Source organism: Budorcas taxicolor, chromosome 14 (assembly GCF_023091745.1).
Source record: "Budorcas taxicolor isolate Tak-1 chromosome 14, Takin1.1, whole genome shotgun sequence".
Classification (NCBI taxonomy): domain Eukaryota; kingdom Metazoa; phylum Chordata; class Mammalia; order Artiodactyla; family Bovidae; genus Budorcas; species Budorcas taxicolor.
The window spans coordinates 68209717-68227097 of NC_068923.1; the positions used below are offsets into that span (position 1 = coordinate 68209717).

General features: G+C 40.5%; 2 protein-coding genes across 2 annotated transcripts in view; one reads left to right on the forward strand and one right to left on the reverse strand.

Annotated features, from left to right (window-relative positions):
* Positions 1-291: 291 nt before the first annotated feature.
* Positions 292-10097, reverse strand: ENY2 (ENY2 transcription and export complex 2 subunit). The gene is made up of 5 exons (XM_052651842.1): positions 9959-10097; positions 8505-8581; positions 4643-4713; positions 3356-3430; positions 292-552 (listed from the first exon to the last, which is right to left on the reverse strand). Exons 1-5 carry the CDS (start codon positions 9962-9964, stop codon positions 476-478), a joined length of 306 nt encoding a protein of 101 aa, XP_052507802.1. The 5' UTR covers positions 9965-10097; the 3' UTR covers positions 292-475.
* Positions 10098-10422: 325 nt separating this feature from the next.
* Positions 10423-17381, forward strand: part of NUDCD1 (NudC domain containing 1) — an 89501-nt gene continuing 82542 nt past the window's right edge. Inside the window, exon 1 of the mRNA XM_052651919.1 lies at positions 10423-10540. Coding sequence (XP_052507879.1) covers positions 10423-10540 — 118 coding nt within the window. The remainder of the gene's footprint in view (positions 10541-17381) is intronic.

A 17381-nucleotide genomic window follows, 5' to 3' on the forward strand; every position in this document is an offset into this window, starting at 1 on the left:
AGTAAGACCCAGTCCTAACCCTCAGCGTTTATAACAAATAAGAAATAAGGTATCCATAGTACAAGATGGGACATATATTATAAAATATAGGGATTCAAAAGAGGCATATACTACATCCAAACAATCAGAAGAGGCTGCTGACTTCTCCTAAATTGTTAGTACAGAGATGTGCTTACTTAACATTTATATACTTAACACTTAAACTCTATTAACTGCTGACTTTTCTCTCAACAAATCTGATGAATTATTAATAAAGTCCCATTTATTCCAAAATCCAAGGAAACTTCAAACTCATTCATGAGATATTTATTAAAATAACACATTTAGGGAAAAAAATCAATACAATGTATACATCATTACTGAAAACTGTATACCATCATACAAAAAAGGATTTTATTTTGGGAAATCGATTCCTAATTTATGGCAAGTTTTACTTTAGAAATAAAACCACAAAACAACACAATCTAATTCAATCTTAAAGGCTGGCATGCTGAGCAAGGAATGTTCTTATTCTTTGTAGGAGTTCCTTCTTTACACTGTCAGGTACCAGGGCTGAAATATAAAATAAAAACATAAGAGTAAGATGATTCCAATTAATATTTATCAATTTGAGATCTGGTATTTTATTTAGGATTACCAAGTGAAAATTTCATAACTAACCCTCATGCTTCAATTAAAAAAAAAGACATCTGAGAAAATAAAATATATTTGAAATTTATTGTTTGAAAGAATTATCCAATACCTAAAAATATACTGCACATGTGAAAATTCTTTACACAAGGAATAGAAAAGGCACTTCCGAAAGAGAGGCTGTAAAAGATTGCTAAATCTGATTCAAATGCAACTTAATAAGCCTGGTTAAAATCAAACAAAAAAAGGAGAAAGCACTCTTACAAAAACAGGGTAATCTCTCTACTATACAATTTCTTCAACTTGATAGGAAGAAGATCAGCAGGCTTACAGAAAAATGATGAAAGGAGAAGCACACAGTTCTTGAATGTCAAAAGAATTTAACCTCACAAAAGAAATGAAAATTAAAACTATCATTCTGAGAGCATATTTTTACCAATCAGATTGGCTAAAATCCAAAGGTCACTAATATATGTATTGGCAAGACTGAGGGAAAACTGGCCCTGTTACATTGGCTGGTGAGAGAATAAACTGATACAGCATATTTGGGGAGATAATTTGGTGATACTGTATTGAAATAAATGCATATATCCTCTTGAATCAACAAAGATGCAAGAGCTTCAACAACAGTTGTTTCTGTCATATGTCCATGTTTCAAATCTTGAATCATGTGACTGACTATATTATCTACTCTGAATATTAAACCAAAAATAGGGAAATGGGAGTTCCCTGGTGGCCTAGTGGTTAGGAGCACAGGCTTCACTACCATTTGGGCCAGGTCCATTCCCTTCTTGGGGAACTGAGATCCTAGAAGCTGCAAGGCACAGCCAAAAAAAAAAAAAAGGCAGTGGGGCAGGGGGGCGGGGGGGCAGCCCTGATCCTTGAAACTTAATATTAAATGTCAGTTATTAAATCTACACTATTTTCCCCCTTTTTGGCTACTAATAAATAAGGACAAGAAGGAATTAACTTTAACCTCTAATGTTATTTGCTTGAATCCAGAGGAAATGAAATCTTCATATATAGTTCAATATTTCTACAAAAAATTTCACAAATGACAGAAATCAAATAAGACAGATACTCTTCTTTATAAATTTAGTATAAACCTGCCGAGAAATAAGGACTACATAATTAAGTCCACTGGAAATGTGATCAATATGTATATTAAATATACTTTTACTCAAAATTATGATGACTGAGAACAGATCAGCTGCCTTGGGGTTACGGATGAGGTGTGACTATAAAGGAATAGCTTGAGGGAGTCTTTTAGAACGAATCTATACAGGTGTATAAAGTTCACAGAACTGACATTAAAAATGTTAATTAAAAAATACTTTCTTAACAATAAAAAGAAAAGATTTATTTTTACTTTTCTTTTTTGCTAATTCTCTAGCAGGGGAGCTATAAGGGATTGAAATATCCAACACAAAAGCACTGAAGGAAATGCAGAGATAATTTCTACCCTGTTAACAGATTTACTTCTTAAATGTTAACAGATTAAGCATAAATTACAGAAGAAAAGTAGAAACAAAATATAGAATTTAAAAATATATCATGGCGATGGCAGAGGGCGAGCAGACTGAGTGTGCTGAGCCCCCCGGGGACGAGCCCCAGGCTGATGGCGCTCTGAAGAGGGCAGAGGAGCTCAAGACGCAGGCCAACGACTACTTCAAAGCCAAGGACTACGAGAACGCCATCAAGTTCTACAGCCAGGCCATCGAGCTGAACCCCAGCAATGCCATCTACTATGGCAACCGCAGCCTGGCCTACCTGCGCACCGAGTGCTACGGCTACGTGCTGGCCGACGCCATATAAAAAAAAAAAAAAGAAATTTATTTAAAAATATGAATCCCTGGGGAGGGCAATAAATACTGCCCCCACCCCGAACTACGACTGACCAACAAAGTTCTGTTTTGAAAGATGGCTGGACAGGACCGTGGGGTGTTGCAGCTCTCTCCAGGTGGTAGCAGTTCAGGGCCTAGTATTCTCTGGCAATAATTGTAAAGTGATTTACTTTTCACACTTTAACTCTTTTTACTTTTTCTGTGTGAGGAAACTACTAATGGGTTATCTAGTTTACCTGCTTCCACTTATAACTACAACCACCCCCTACCGCCTTCCTCGAATGAAAATAATCCAGTTACACCTAATTACTGCATACAGACTTAACATATTTCCGCTGTTTCTTTTGGTTTCTCTTAACAAGGAATTAAAGAGAGAAATTAAGAAGGCAGCTAAGTGTGAGTCTTAAACAAGAATTACCCAATCATGAAGTTACTTATGGAGCTACCAGATTCTTAATTAGACATCCAAGAAGACAACTTGGTTTATTTTTAATAAGGAAAGCGAGCAATAACTCAGGGGCTGGTGTAAAACGCTGAACTATTACACATAAGGCTAAACTTAACAAATCCTAGCTTCCGGTAATATTTGCCTCTAAAAAAAATCCCAAGTTTTAGAAATTATCTGTTTTAACAACCATATCAACTTACATGTGTATATTGTTTTAAGAGTACAAAACATTTTATACCTCGTTACTCAAAACTGTGCAAGAAAGTTGGCGAGACAACTATAACTCTTCCCAAAAAGAAGATGTAAGTATACCCACATAATTTTAGAAAGAGTGCTTTTCCTTGTTAAAAAAAAAAGAAAACCTGAACCAGCAAAAGAGAAAACAAATCATGTCTTAGCCCACATTTCCTTTCACACAATTTGTATTCCTTACCTCTGCCTTTTGGTGTGATTTCAGCCACCAAGTCATCAACAGTAACGTGTTCTAGTCCCTTTTCTTTAATTACCTCTTATGCAAAAGCAAAAAACAAATCATATCATTTAAAATCATTATCTGTAAGAAAGATTTTCATAGAGGAAGGGTTAAGATCATGTTTTTAGAGTCCAGACTGGTCTTTAAAAAAAAAAAAAACAAGAGGATACTTCTTTTTTTCGTTCTAATGAAGATTTAGTTCAACCTTAAACACAGCATGTATCCACCAGATTCAAAACGTAAGACAAATAGTTGTAATAAGTAGAATGAATTTGAACTGTAAATTCAAATTGCCCAAAATCAAAATATGGAACAACTCCTTTGCTCCTTTCTCTTCTCTATGCTGGACCAAGAGGAGGAGGAGGAGGAGGAGGAAAGGAGTTAACACTTACTGGACCCCTATTAAGTGCTGGGTGCTTTGCAATATTTAATATTCACAATTATCTAATGGCCTGGGCATTTTTCCCACTTTGAAAGTGAGGCAAGTGACGCTTAAAAATTAAATAACTCATTCAAACACGACTTGAAATCCAGCTCCAGTCTTACACAAAGGTCTATTTGAGCTTGAAGTCTACGCTTTTGTTAATTTGGCACATTGCCTTCTTTGGATTAATGATATAAAGTCTCTATTATCATTGTCATTTGTAGAAACCATTACAATGAGAATTCATTATAAATATCCAGAATTCCATCATGCCAAAAGCTGGGCCAGAAAGGAAGGAGGCTCACCTTAGTGGCTTGTGGAATCTAGCTAATGGCATCATCATCAATACCCAGTAATTTAACAAGCTTCCATTTTATAATTTAAAAAATATAAGCAATTTTCTAAGAGCTTTTATAGATGATTTTTTTCAAAAATAACACCGTTAAAGACAGGAGATAAAATTTCTATAAGTCTGCCAGCCATAACATGCTTAACATGTTATTAAGAAAAACTGACTAGGAATCACTAATGTTTCACTTCCAGTAGGCACACTGAGAAAGGTGGGATATTTCATGCCAGAGGAAATCTTGCCTCAATTGTTTTAAGAGAAACACAAAGAAACATTTCTAAAATTTAAGAACAGGTATACATATGATCACTCAGTGCAAGCAGTCTATACCACATGATTCAATTTTCTATTTGTGTAAAACTACGCTTGAGCACTCAATACATGTTAAAATACTGATTATAATTTACTAGTGAATTTCAGACCCACACAGTTGAGAGCAATGGAATTAGCTTATCTTCTAAATCAAACTGATTACCTTTACAGTGTGCCTTCAACTGATCCTTCCAGCCACATTCAATTAATTTAGCTCGGAGCAACTCTTTGAGGCTGTTGAAAAAGAAGTGTTTCCAAATTAAACTACAGCAGCGTACAGTATCTTAGACAGGAATGTTTGAAGCAAAGCTTCACTGTTCAATGAAAAACCCCCTGGCTTCTGGTTACAAAACTTTTAATTTAAACATGACCTAATCCTGGTTCTATCACTAAAAAGTTCTTTGATCTTATGTGAGTCATTTAAATGCTGAGCTTCATTTTCATTATCAATAAAATTCAGTCAAGTGGATGGGACACAATACTTCTTAAGAAACCCTACTTGGGCCTTCTTAAGAAACCCTACTTGGGCCTTCTTAACACTTTCTACTTCCCTCCACCAACAGGAATATTGTGGGGTTTGTACAACTTCAAAAGGGTATTAGTTGAGTTTGAAGCAGCTGTACTTTTGAAAGCTTCAAACCCCAGAATCCATTCTTTAACTACAAATTCTTAACTGTTAACTATCTTACTGCCCCATTATATCTCAACCGTATAGACTCCCCCCCCCCTTTTTCTTATTACCCTTCTAAATTATACATTAGCTATGTTATATGTTAGTAGCTCAGTCATGTCATGTCAGACTCTCTGTGACCCCATGGACTGTAGCCTGCCAGGCTCCTCTGTCCATGGAATTCTCCAGGCAACAATACTGGAGTGGATAGCCATTCCTTTCTCCAGGGGATCTTCCCAACCCAGGGTTCGAATCCGCATCTTGTGTGTTGCAGGCAGATTCTTTACTGTCTGAGCCACCAGGGAAGAACTTTAGTTACTACATTAACTATGGTATTTCATTAATTCTAAGACTGTACTTTCCCATATTTTAACAATCCAGTCATTGGCCTGCCTATCATAATTTAATTGGCAGTATTTTCTTAATGGTTAAAAAAATAATGGTATGTATTAAAACTGATGACATCTGGGTGCAAAAAACCTACTGCAAAACCTACTGTTATAAAGCCTCAATCTTCATCCTAAATCATCTCATTTCTCAGCTTAAACATGTCGAGTCACAAGCCAAACTGCTTCTTTTTCAATATTCCTAACATCCACTACATGACATTTCCATCTTGATGTTTAATTAAGTCACTTAATCTTAATAGGGCCAAAACCCAACTCTTGCTTCTCTTCCACCTCAAGCTGTTCTTACCAGAAAGGCAACTCCATTCATCTTGGTGCTCAGGCTAGAAACCCTGGCAGCCGCCTTCACTCAGTAATTTTGATAACACTAATATCCAATCTATAAGCACATCCTACTGGTTCCAGTTTTTAAATATATACCTGAAATTCAAATGCTTTTCACCACCTCTGCGATTACTAGCTAGTCTGAGCCACCATCTTCTCTTGACTGGACTGCTGCCACAGCCTGCTGACTTGTTCCCCTGCCACTTCCCCTGTGCACTTCCTTCTCCTCTCCCTGCTCAAAACCCTCCAGGGAACTCCCGGTTTACCCAAAATGCAATTTCCAGTCTTTACTAGAGCCTAAGAGACCCTGCATGGTTTGCCCCCTCCCCAGCGATGTCTCTGACCTTACTGTTTCTCTCCCTTACCCAACTGACTCAGTCTCAGTGGCTTCCATGGGTTCCTCAAAAGGCCAGGCAAGGAATGTCCTGGCAGTGCAGTTATTAGCACGCAGTGCTTTCACTGCAGGGCCCTGGGTTCCATCCCTGACGAAGGACTGAGGTCCCAAAGGCGTGTGAAACGTGGCCAAAGAAAAAGAAAAAAGCCAGGCAAGCTGTCTCAGGACCATGGCAATGAGTCTCCCCACTCCCTCAAATCTTTCTGATCTCTTTATCAGTGAGGTCCACTTTTTTCCCTTTCTATAACACACCTGACTATTCTCTGCTTTATTTTTCCTCTAGAACTCCTCACCATCTGACACACTGCACATGTATTTTCTGTCTCCTTCCATTAGAATGTAAGCAGTATAAAAGAACAGGCTTCACTTTGTTTGCTATTGTATCTTCAGACCTTAACAGGACATGGCAAATGGTAGAAACTCAGTAACTTGAAGCTACGTGAATGAAGACAAATGAAAAACAATAATACATAATCCCCTACAGCCATTACTGGCAATACTATCCTCTTGGTTTCCCAAGGCACTGTTCTAGAGGCTTTCTTCTTCCTCATTCCTCATATCAAGGGTTGTTGATTTTACTTAAAAAAAAAAACAAACTGTAAGTTCTTTCCTTTTTTGCTATTTTACTTTTCGCCTATTATCTTCTCAATCTATCTTTAGTCCTTCAAATCTCCTTCACACTGCCAAAATAACATTCCTAAAGTGTAACACGATCTAGTCAGCCTCTTAAAATTTTTAATGCCTCCCACCACCAAAGGATAAGTCAACAAATGTTTTTGCAAACCTACCACCTATTTTTCTGCCATTTCTTTGACAGTAAAAACACTCTACAACTCTGGTGTAAGAAATCTGGGTAGGGGCTCTAGCAATGGAAATGTGAGCTAGGCAAGGTGGATCATGAATGGCCTATTACTGAACAAGGATGTAACCAAGTTAAGTACATTGCTGAAACTACTAGGAGAAAGATAGTTTTAGCTGGAGATGTAAATTTTGAGCTCCTAGTTCCTGCCACCTTGTGCGTAGTGCCTTCTGGAAAATAAAGCCAACAGAGGAAAGCAGATATGAGACAGGAAGATAAAGACATATTCTTGGTGACAATTTTTGAGAGACTCGACCCAGTGGTGCCTGAAGCACCTTCAAACCCTAGACCTTCAGTTACACGATATTATACATTTCCATTAGTTGAGCTAGTTTCGCATCCTTTTTAATGGAAAGATTTCTGATTATACAAAAACCACATTTCTCCTGTCCACTGTCTTTCACATTTTAACTGCACAGTTCTCCCAGAATATTATCATATTAGAACAAATTTCTTTGACTTTGCATATTTGTTTCCATCTGCCCAGACTGTCCTTTCTCTTTTACTGTGCTGGGGAACCACTAATTCTTCTCTCCCAGGTGACGTAACACTTCCAGCATTCTGGAAGACTTCACCATTCTGGGAGACTTCACTGATCATCTTAATCTCCAGGTAGAAGCTGAAAGTTCCCTCTTAGGTTTCTCTCATACAATTTATCACCCTGCTCCTGGAAGCCTTTTTTGATTCTTTAGCCTATCCTCTGCACTTTCAAACCTGTTCATTCCTCAGATGTTTACTTGGCCAATTATGTAATAGGTATGACGCTGGGTATAGTTTCTGCTGTGGAGAAACTCAGATTCTACTTATACAAACTAGCAAAGAAGGCCAGTATAATACAAAGTAATTAAATGCTATGATAGAACAAGGTATTTGGGAATTAACAGATTCCTAGAAGAGATGATATTTAAGTTAAAACCTGATAATGAGCATCGAATTAGCTAAAGATGGGGGGAAAGAAGAATATTTCAGAGAGTAAAAACAGCAAATGCACTCTGAGGATATGAGAGCTTGGTAACTGAAACTGGTTCCATTATGTAGACTCTCTTAAAAACTGGGCAACATTTTATCTCCAACAGCAGTTATTTGGGTATGTATTTTTCTCCTCTAGTTTACACATTTTTTGAGAGAGAGTCATTTCCTGTTCATCTTTGTATATACATGATTCACTTCCTTTCAAGTCTTGCCATATTTAACAGACCTAAACATTTTTTTTTTAATTGATGTTAGGAATTGAAGTTTTGGATAATCTCAATTTTCTGTAGTTATTTCTACTAACATCAGTATTGTTACTTGGTAACTAGATTCTTTGTAATATAACAGTTATAGTTTAAAGATGTTAAATGTAGTTTATTAACACAATCTATTACTTACCGTTCTCTTTCTCCAGTTTCTATCAACTTTTGGTTAATCGCTGCTCTCATCTGCGCATCTTTGTTCATCTTGCTAACCTGAACATCAACATGTATTTTCAGATATAGAACACTTACAAAGCATTGTCTTCTAAATCCTCTAGGCTAGCACCTCAACACAGGTAACATTCTATCAACTGAAGGGGTGATAAATTTCAACAATGTGTTGACAATGTCATTACTCTCAATATTATTTACTGTTTCCCAAGAAGTCATAATGAGGAACTTTACAATTCCCCTCCCATGTACCCTTCATTAATAAGTCTTTGGATAATAACAATTACTGTACATTTATTAAATGCATATGTGCCTGGCACTGAACTAATGTGTTTTTATCTCATTTAATTCCCAGATTTTATTCTTTTATGTAAGTAGTATTAACACAGTTTATATTTTACAGGTGAGGAAACTGAGGAACCAAGATAGAAAAGTGAACTCAGATACTATGACCCCAGAAGCTCCCAAATACTTTAACAGCACATAATACCTGACTGTTAATCATTTCTGCCTCTTAACTAAATGCATTCAAAATTTGGGGGAAGCTATATAACCTGAATATCAATAAAAGATTAAGTACGGTTGGTGACAAAATTTCCCGATAAGGCTCTTAAGCGCTTTACTTTTCACTAGGATGTACAGAATTCCAACCGCCAAACTAGCTGTGTGTGGGTGTGTATGTTCTTTATCAAAACTTGCAGGTTGGGATAAAGAAAAAAGAAATCTCAAATAAACTCCTAACTTAGAAAATTCTCAATTTTCAGTAAAAACAAACAACCAAAACGGTGTAAAAGTAAGAGGAAGGTTAAGTTGTAAAACTTGGAATAAGCCAACGTTACCCTACTTATCTGGGCTTATCTGTCACTAACTTGAGAACTTTTGTTGTCTCTCAATTCGCCGCCTATAAGAAAACTGAGAGTGGCGATGAGTTTTCAGAGTTGTGTTTTTTTTTAAATGCAACAGGAAAAAGGAGGGGTTGAGAAAGAACTAGTATATGTTTGCTTTTGCAGTTGCAGGCTAACATTTTCAAAATAACACTAAGATCTCCAATCAGTACCTTCCCTAGAACACTGAACTTGATTTTGCCTTCGTCCCGACAATACGGATAGTGACCTTGGACAAGTCAGTTCTTAAAAGGCCTCAGTTTTCTCACTTGTAAAACAAGGGCGCTAGGGGATCCCTCCCAGTTCAGACGTTCTTTGGGAAAATAGAATAGGGCGGAGACAGCGGGAGAGGCGGGAGGGGAGGAGCCAGAAAACAAAGCGAAGACTGGCTTCAGGCCAACTCCGGTAGCACGCCCTGTCGGAGAGCCCTACAGGCCCGCGAGCGCGGGTCGGGGAAGCTAACGAAAGACAGCACATCGAAAGGAGCCTGGGCTGGGCCCGGGTCCCGGCCCTGAGGACCACGGGCATAGCTCACCACCATCACCGCGGGCGAGGGCCGTCCCTTCCCAGCGACGAAATGACCCTTGCGCTGACGACCGTTACCTACCACACTCTTCGGCTGCCCGGACCTAGACCCTCAGTAGCTCGGGCACCTAAGCACACAGAAAGCTAGCACACGCAGTTCCGGGGCGGGGTCTCGCCACCCTGCCTATAAAGTGAGAATTTAACCAGCGCGGGCCGCCTCCTTGTCGCTCAGCCTTCTGGGTAAGAGAGTCCAGATCCTTCTGTCGTACGGGCATTGAGTTCCCGAAAGACTACATATCCCAGCATGCAACAGAGGCAACTTTCTCGTGGGCACTACATTTCCCAGACGGCAGGCTACGCCGCAGTGTTTTCTGGGATGAGAACCACGCCGCCTCCAAGCCACAGTGCTACCAGGGAAGCGCGGACCTTTCAACAAGAGCTTTACTAATTCTCACGCTGCGCCCCTGGAAGGCGATGGAGGTGGCTGCTAATTGCTCCCTGCGGGTGAAGAGACCTCTGCTGGATCCCCGCTTCGAGGGTTACAAGCTCTCCCTCGAGCCGCTGCCCTCTTACCAGCTGGAACTTGACGCAGGTGGGAAGCGGCGGCACCCTCTCGCACTCGGTTCCGTTCACCTTTCGGTTTCCTTCGGCGCGACCCATCCTGCATTTTCCTCTTTTTTGACTTCGGTTAGCCAGGCGACTGTGGCTTTCCTCACGGTCAAGCCGGGCTGGGGTTTAGCATGGCTTTCTCTGGAGAATGACGCCCATCCCCGACCCCCAAGGGAGCCGCCTTCTAGAGGCTCTGGCGTAGCAGGACCGTGGGTTCCGCCCTCAGCTTTGCTCCCCGGGCTCCGAGAGCCGGCCTGGGGTACTGTCTAGGCCACGCCGCCTGTCGATCCTGGTCTGATCCCTGCTGCAGAGAGTGCTCAGGACAGGCTTTGCTGTTGGAGCATCCTCTGTGTGCGTTGAGAAGCCACACCTCTTTGGAAGATCTGCTCTTGTACTCTGGCTGAGACCCAGTTCTTAGAAGAGAAACTCTATTGCAGTTATAGGCCGTCAGATTGAGGACTGTCGTAGATTACAGCTCGAGAAAAAATTGGAGACGAGTTGGTTTAGCACCCACACTTCTTCTACTTTTTTGTTTATCTGTCGGTGGCGGGAATAATCATCCGTGTTTTTACAATGTAACGAGTGGCATTTTTGTTGACGATAAAGAGCCCAGAAATTGCATTTTTAATACACAACCCTGCTGATTCTGATTCATGTTGTCAGTGGATCACACTTTGAGCGATAGAGTTAATAGGTTTTATAGTATCAAGTGTTTATTCATTTAATGTATAAATTATACAAACTCAGCAGCCTCTCTTGAGAGCCTGTTTTATGTTACATGCTGATACAATCAAGATGAATATGATACAGTAATGTAAAGTTGCTGTTGCCTAGCTAGGAAGAAAGATATAAGCCAATAATAACAAGAGGATGTGGTAAGGCAGTGATCAGGATATGTACAAAACAGTGATGGTGTCTCCATGTTTCTTAAACCAGCCAGAGACATCTAGGAAAGCTTCTAGATGAGGGAGTTGATATCTCAGTTGGGCTTTAAAGAATAGGTAGGAGTTGATCAGGGTAAGAGAAAATGTGCTTGCTGTTTCTTTTCATTCCCTTTCTACCACCTTACATAAATAAATGATAACTCCATGTTAATTAGCCTTGCATTAAAAAACCACCTCAAAACTCAGTGGCTCAAAACATTAAGCAGTTATTAGTGCTTATAAGTCTACAGGTTAGCTAGGTGGTTCTAGTCATGACTTGGCTTTCTCATACGTTTGGGGGTCCCTGGCTATAGGCTGCTGTAAGATGGTTTCAGATGCTCTCCTCTTGGTTTTCCTCCATGTGGTCTCTCATCCAACAGGCTGCCACAGGCTTATTCCAAGAGACAAGCAGTGCACAAGAGTTTTTTCAGGCTCTGCTCTCAGTAAGTTTGGGGTTGTTCCACTGGCCAAAGCAAGTAGTATAATCAAGCACAGAGTGGGTATGTATGGGAAGACTTCTAATGCAGGTCGACATAGTCGTTTGTGCTTTAGTCATCTTTGGTGTATTTCTTGTTTTGGTTTTTTTTTTTAATCTCTACAGGGAAAGAGCAAATTAGCCAAGATCAGCAAATCAGCAGTGGTCAGGCTCTCGCCCCACGACCTCTCGCTCTTGCCCCACGTTTTGTGAATACGTAGTTATGTAACAGCTGAGATCATTTATTGTACTGTGCACGTTCAGTGCCCCGTATAAGCACCACCTGAGAAGCCTTTGCGGCTGCGTTGTAGCTGTGTCCACTGGGTCAACCATGAGAGGAGAAAATAGTGTGTCTGTTTCTATGGCTGCTGTGCCAGTCAGGAGACAGTAAACGTGTCTGCCATTCCTACAACTCCTTGAGGTTTCTTCCATCATCCGTGCTCATGCCTTGCCTACTGTGGTTCAACAGTGTGCACAGTGAGGGACAGTGAGATAATCTCCTATTCAATTTCTCAGCAAAGCCTGTCAGCTCAAGATCTTGTCTTCTCCATGCCTCTACCCCAAATCATTGATATCTCTCACCTGAACTATAGTACCTTCCTGACAAGTCTTCCTGCTTTCGATTTTGGGCACCTTCATTCTATTCTCTTTAAGGCAGTACTTGTTACAGTTTTTAATTCTTTGTTTATTTGATATCTGTTTCCTCCACTAGACTGTGAGCTCCATGGAGCTCACAATGGTGTTTCTCTATTGCTCAGTGCTCACTCTGTAGAGACAGTGGTTGGCATAGTTGATACTCAGTACATTGAATGAAGAAGAGAAGTTGTTGAGGTCATTCCATTCCTGGGAAAGCCTGAGCAAAGGGGAAACAATTAGACTCTATGAAGGGCACTACTGCAGTGCTGTTTTGCAGGAGCAAAAAAATCTGCTGGGAGAGTGAGAAGATTTAGATAGGTGAAGGCACTTTTTATCTTTGGCTTTTTTTTATCCTGTGAGTCAGTGTTTCCCAGACTTTTCCATGGGCAATTACAAAGTAAAGCTCAGCTGTCTTAGATTTACCAGCTTTTTAATTTCCTTAGTGGAGCTGTTTCTTAAAAACTGTCATGTCCTCACCCACCTTTTCATAATCAGAAGGATATTTTGACACGAAAAAAGCAGGAAGCAAACTGTCACAATAAATATTCCTCTTGAGCACATTGACTGTGAAAAAACTAAGATATTCTTTTTCTCCCTCATTTCACCAGTATTGGTCTTAGATTATTGTTTGGGATGCACAGGTGGAGGTGATGAGATGTCATTTACATTAGGGTCTTAAGTAGAGAAGGGAAATCGCTAAATTGGGGATTGAATAGTTCACTCTTTGGGGCTTCCCCAGTGGCTTGGAGGCAAAGAATCTGCCTGCCAATGCAGGCAGACATGGGTTCAATCCCTGGGTCGGGAAGATCCCCTGAAGGAGGAAATGATAACCGACTCTAGTATTCTTGCCTGGGAAATCACATGGACAGAGGCGCCTGGCAGGCTACAGTCCATGGGATTGCAAAAGAATCGGACACATCTTAGCAACTAAACCACAACAGGCTCGCTCCTAGGCTCTGGGAGATTGAGTTTGGACGATGAGGGGAGTGGAGACAGGGAGACCAGTTTGGAGGCTTTGCAGTAGTTCACATGAGGAGCTTTCATTAAGAATTACTTGAGGACGATGAAGAAGAGGTTAATTCTTTTAAAAACTGCCATTTTTAGAGAGAGTGTGAGATGATTGAGCTGCTCCTCCTGATGGTTTGATTTCTTTTATAACCAGCCCAGGGGGTTCATATTAATGCAGGCACCTGTGGTGTACGCAAACTGTTGGCAGGCACCTGTGGTGTATGAAGCTCTGCAGTTGGGATGTGAGAATGAAGGTGGGGTGTCTGGACTTGAAGAGCTCAGAGCATTGAGTTTTATTCTCTTGTCTTATGTGTTGTTCAGTTCAGTTTAGTCGCTCAGTCATGTCCGACTCTTTGCGACCCCATGAATCGCAGCACCCCAGGCCTCTCTGTCCATCGTCATCTCCTGGAGTTCACTCAGACTCATGTCCATTGAGTCGGTGATGCCATCCAGCCATCTCATCCTCTGTCGTCCCCTTTTCCTCCTGCCCCCAATCCCTCCCAGCATCAGTCTTTTCCAGTGAGTCAACTCTTCGCATGAGGTGGCCAAAGTACTGGAGTTTCAGCTTCAGCATCATTCCTTCCAAAGAACACCAAGGGCTGATCTCCCTTAGAATGGACTGGTTGGATCTCCTTGCAGTCCAAAGGACTCTCAAGAGTCTTCTCCAACACCACAGTTCAAAAGCATCAGTTCTTCAGCACTCAGCTTTCTCCACAATCCAACTCTCACTTCCATACATGACCACTGGAAAAACCATAGCCTTGACTAGATGGACCTTTGTTGGCAAAGTAATGTCTCTGCTTTTGAATATGCTATCTAGGTTGGTCATAGCTTTTCTTCCAAGGAGTAAACGTCTTTTAATTTCATGGCTGCAATCACCATCTGCAGTGATTTTGGAGCCCCCCCAAAATAAAGTCTGACACTTTTCCACTGTTTCCCCATCTATTTCCCATGAAGTGATGGGACCAGATGCCATGATCTTCGTTTTCTGAATGTTGAGCTTTAAGCCAACTTTTTCACTCTCCTCTTTCACTTTCATCAAGAGGCTTTTTAGTTCCTCTTCACTTTCTGCCATAAGGGTGGTGTCATCTGCATATCTGAGGTTATTGATATTTCTCCCGGCAATTTTGATTCCACCTTGTGCTTCTTCCAGCCCAGCGTTTCTTATGATGTACTCTGCATAGAAGTTAAATAAGCAGGGTGACAATATACAGCCTTGACATACTCTTTTTCCTATTTGAAACCAGTCCGTTGTTCCATGTCCGGTTCTAACTGTTGCTTCCTGACCTGCATATAGGTTTCTCAAGAGGCAGGTTAGGTGGTCTGGTATTCCCATCTCTTTCAGAATTTTCCACAGTTTATTGTGATCCACACAGTCAAAGGCTTGTGGCATAGTCAATAAAGGAGAAATGGATGTTTTTCTGGAACTCTCTTGCTTTTTCGATGATCCAGGGGATGTTGGCAATTTGATCTCTGGTTCCTCTGCCTTTTCTAAAACCAGCTTGAACATCTGGAAATTCACGGTTCATGTATTGCTGAAGCCTGGCTTGGAGAATTTTGAGCATTACTTTACTAGTGTGTAATTGTTCTAAAACCCACTATGCTACCTCTTGTGACGCTGCGTAAACAGTAAATGTCACGCTGTCTTTTTCTATCCCAAAGAACTAAGCAATAAAAATCTTTTGTATAAAATGTAACTGCCCTTTGACCTAGCAATTCCATTTCTGGGCATTTCTCTTATATTTTTTTTCCCCCTAGACTCTCCACTCAGTAAATGTATATATTTTCACTTAGCTAATTCATACTCCATTCTTTCATCTTGGTTTACAAGAAAGTCAGATTCCTTTCTTGACTATTAGAACCTATACTATAAAATCTGTTCAAATTAGAATATGTACTTTTCCATAGACCTGATTCTTCATAGACTATATCAAATTTCTCAGCATTTGGTGTCTGTTTTCTCTGCTAAGACTATATTCTGTGTTGAGAGTCCTGTATCCATCTTTTTCAGTGTTTCATCTCTGGGGCTGAAGCATGACTGATTAGTAATAGATGATTTTATATCACAACATTAAACAGCTTTTTTTGTTCAGTCACTCAGTTGTGTCTGACTCTTTGCGGCCCCATGGACTACAACACGCCAGGCTTCCCTGTCTTTTACTGTCTCCCGGAGTTTGTTCACATTCTTGTCCATTGAGTCAGTGATGCCATCTAACTCTCTCATCCTCTGTCGTCCACTTAGCCTCCTGCCCTCAGTCTTGCTCAGCATCAGGATCTATTCCAGTGAGTTGGCTCTTCACCTTTGGTGGACAAAGTATTGGAGTTTCAGCATCAGTCCTTCCAGTGAATATTCAGGGTTAATTACCTTTAGGATTGACTGATTCGATCTCCTTGCTGTCCAAGGGACTCACAGGATTCTTCTCCAGCACCATAATTTGAAAGCATTAGTTCTTTGGCACTCAGCCTTCTTTAAGATCCAACTCTCACATTGGTATATGACTGATGGAAAAACCATAGCTTTGACTAAATGGACCTTTGTTGGCAAAGTGATGCCTTTGCTTTTTAAATATGCTGTCTAGGTTTGTCATAGCTTTTCTCCCAAGGAGGAAGTGTCTTAATTTCATGACTGCAGTAACTGTCCACAGTGATTTTGGAGCCCAGGAAAACATAGTCTGTCTCTGTTTCCATTGTTTCCCCATCTATTTGCCATGAAGTGATGGGACCAGATGCCATGATCTTCGTTTTGAATGTTGAGTTTTAAGCCAGCTTTTTCACACTCCTCATTCACCTTCATCAAGAGGCCCTTTAGTTCCTGTTCGTTTTCTGCCATGATGGTGGTGTCAACTGTATATCTGAGTTTATTGATATTTCTCCCAGCAGTCTTGATTCCAGCTTGTAGTTCATGCAGCCTGGCATTTCACATGATATACTCTGCATATAAGTTAAATAAGCAGGGTCACAGTTCACAGCCTTGACATGCTCCTTTCCCAATTCTAAACCACTCTGTTGTTCCATGTCTGGTTCTGACTGTTGCTTCTTGATGTGCATACAGGTTTCTCAGGAGGTGGGTAAGGTACTCTGGTATTCCCATCTCTTTAAGAATTTTCCACAGAGTTTGTAGTGATACACACAGTGAAAGGCTTTATCATAGACAATGAAGCAGAAATAGATGTTCTTCTGAAACTCTCTTGCTTTTTTGTGTGATCCAGCGGATGTTGGCAATTTGATCTCTGGATCATGTACCTTTTTTGAATCCAGCTTGTACATGTGGAAGTTCTTGGTACATGTATTGTTGAAGCCTAACTTGAAGGATTTTGAACATTACCTTGCTACAGGTGGGGCTTCCCTTGTGGCTCAGCTGGGAAAGAATCCGCCTGCAACATGGGAGACCTGGGTTTGATCCCTGGGTTGGGAAGATCCCCTGGAGAAGGGAAAGTCTACTCACTCCAGTATTCTGGCCTAGAGAATTCATGGACTGTATAGTTCATGGGCTCACGAAGAGTTGGACACGACTGAGCGACTTTCACTTGCTACATGTGAAATGAGCTCAATTGTGTGGTAGTTTGAATTCTTTGACATTGCCTTTCTTTGGGATTGGAATGTGGCCAGTCCTGTGGCCACTATTGAGTTTTCCCAATTTGCTGGTATATTAATTGCAGCAGTTTAACAGCTTTACTGAGATAGAAATGACAATAATCTACAGATATTTAAGTGTATAGTTAGTTTTGATGTGTGTCTGTATACACTTAGGAAGTCATTACCACAGTCAAGAAATTAAACTT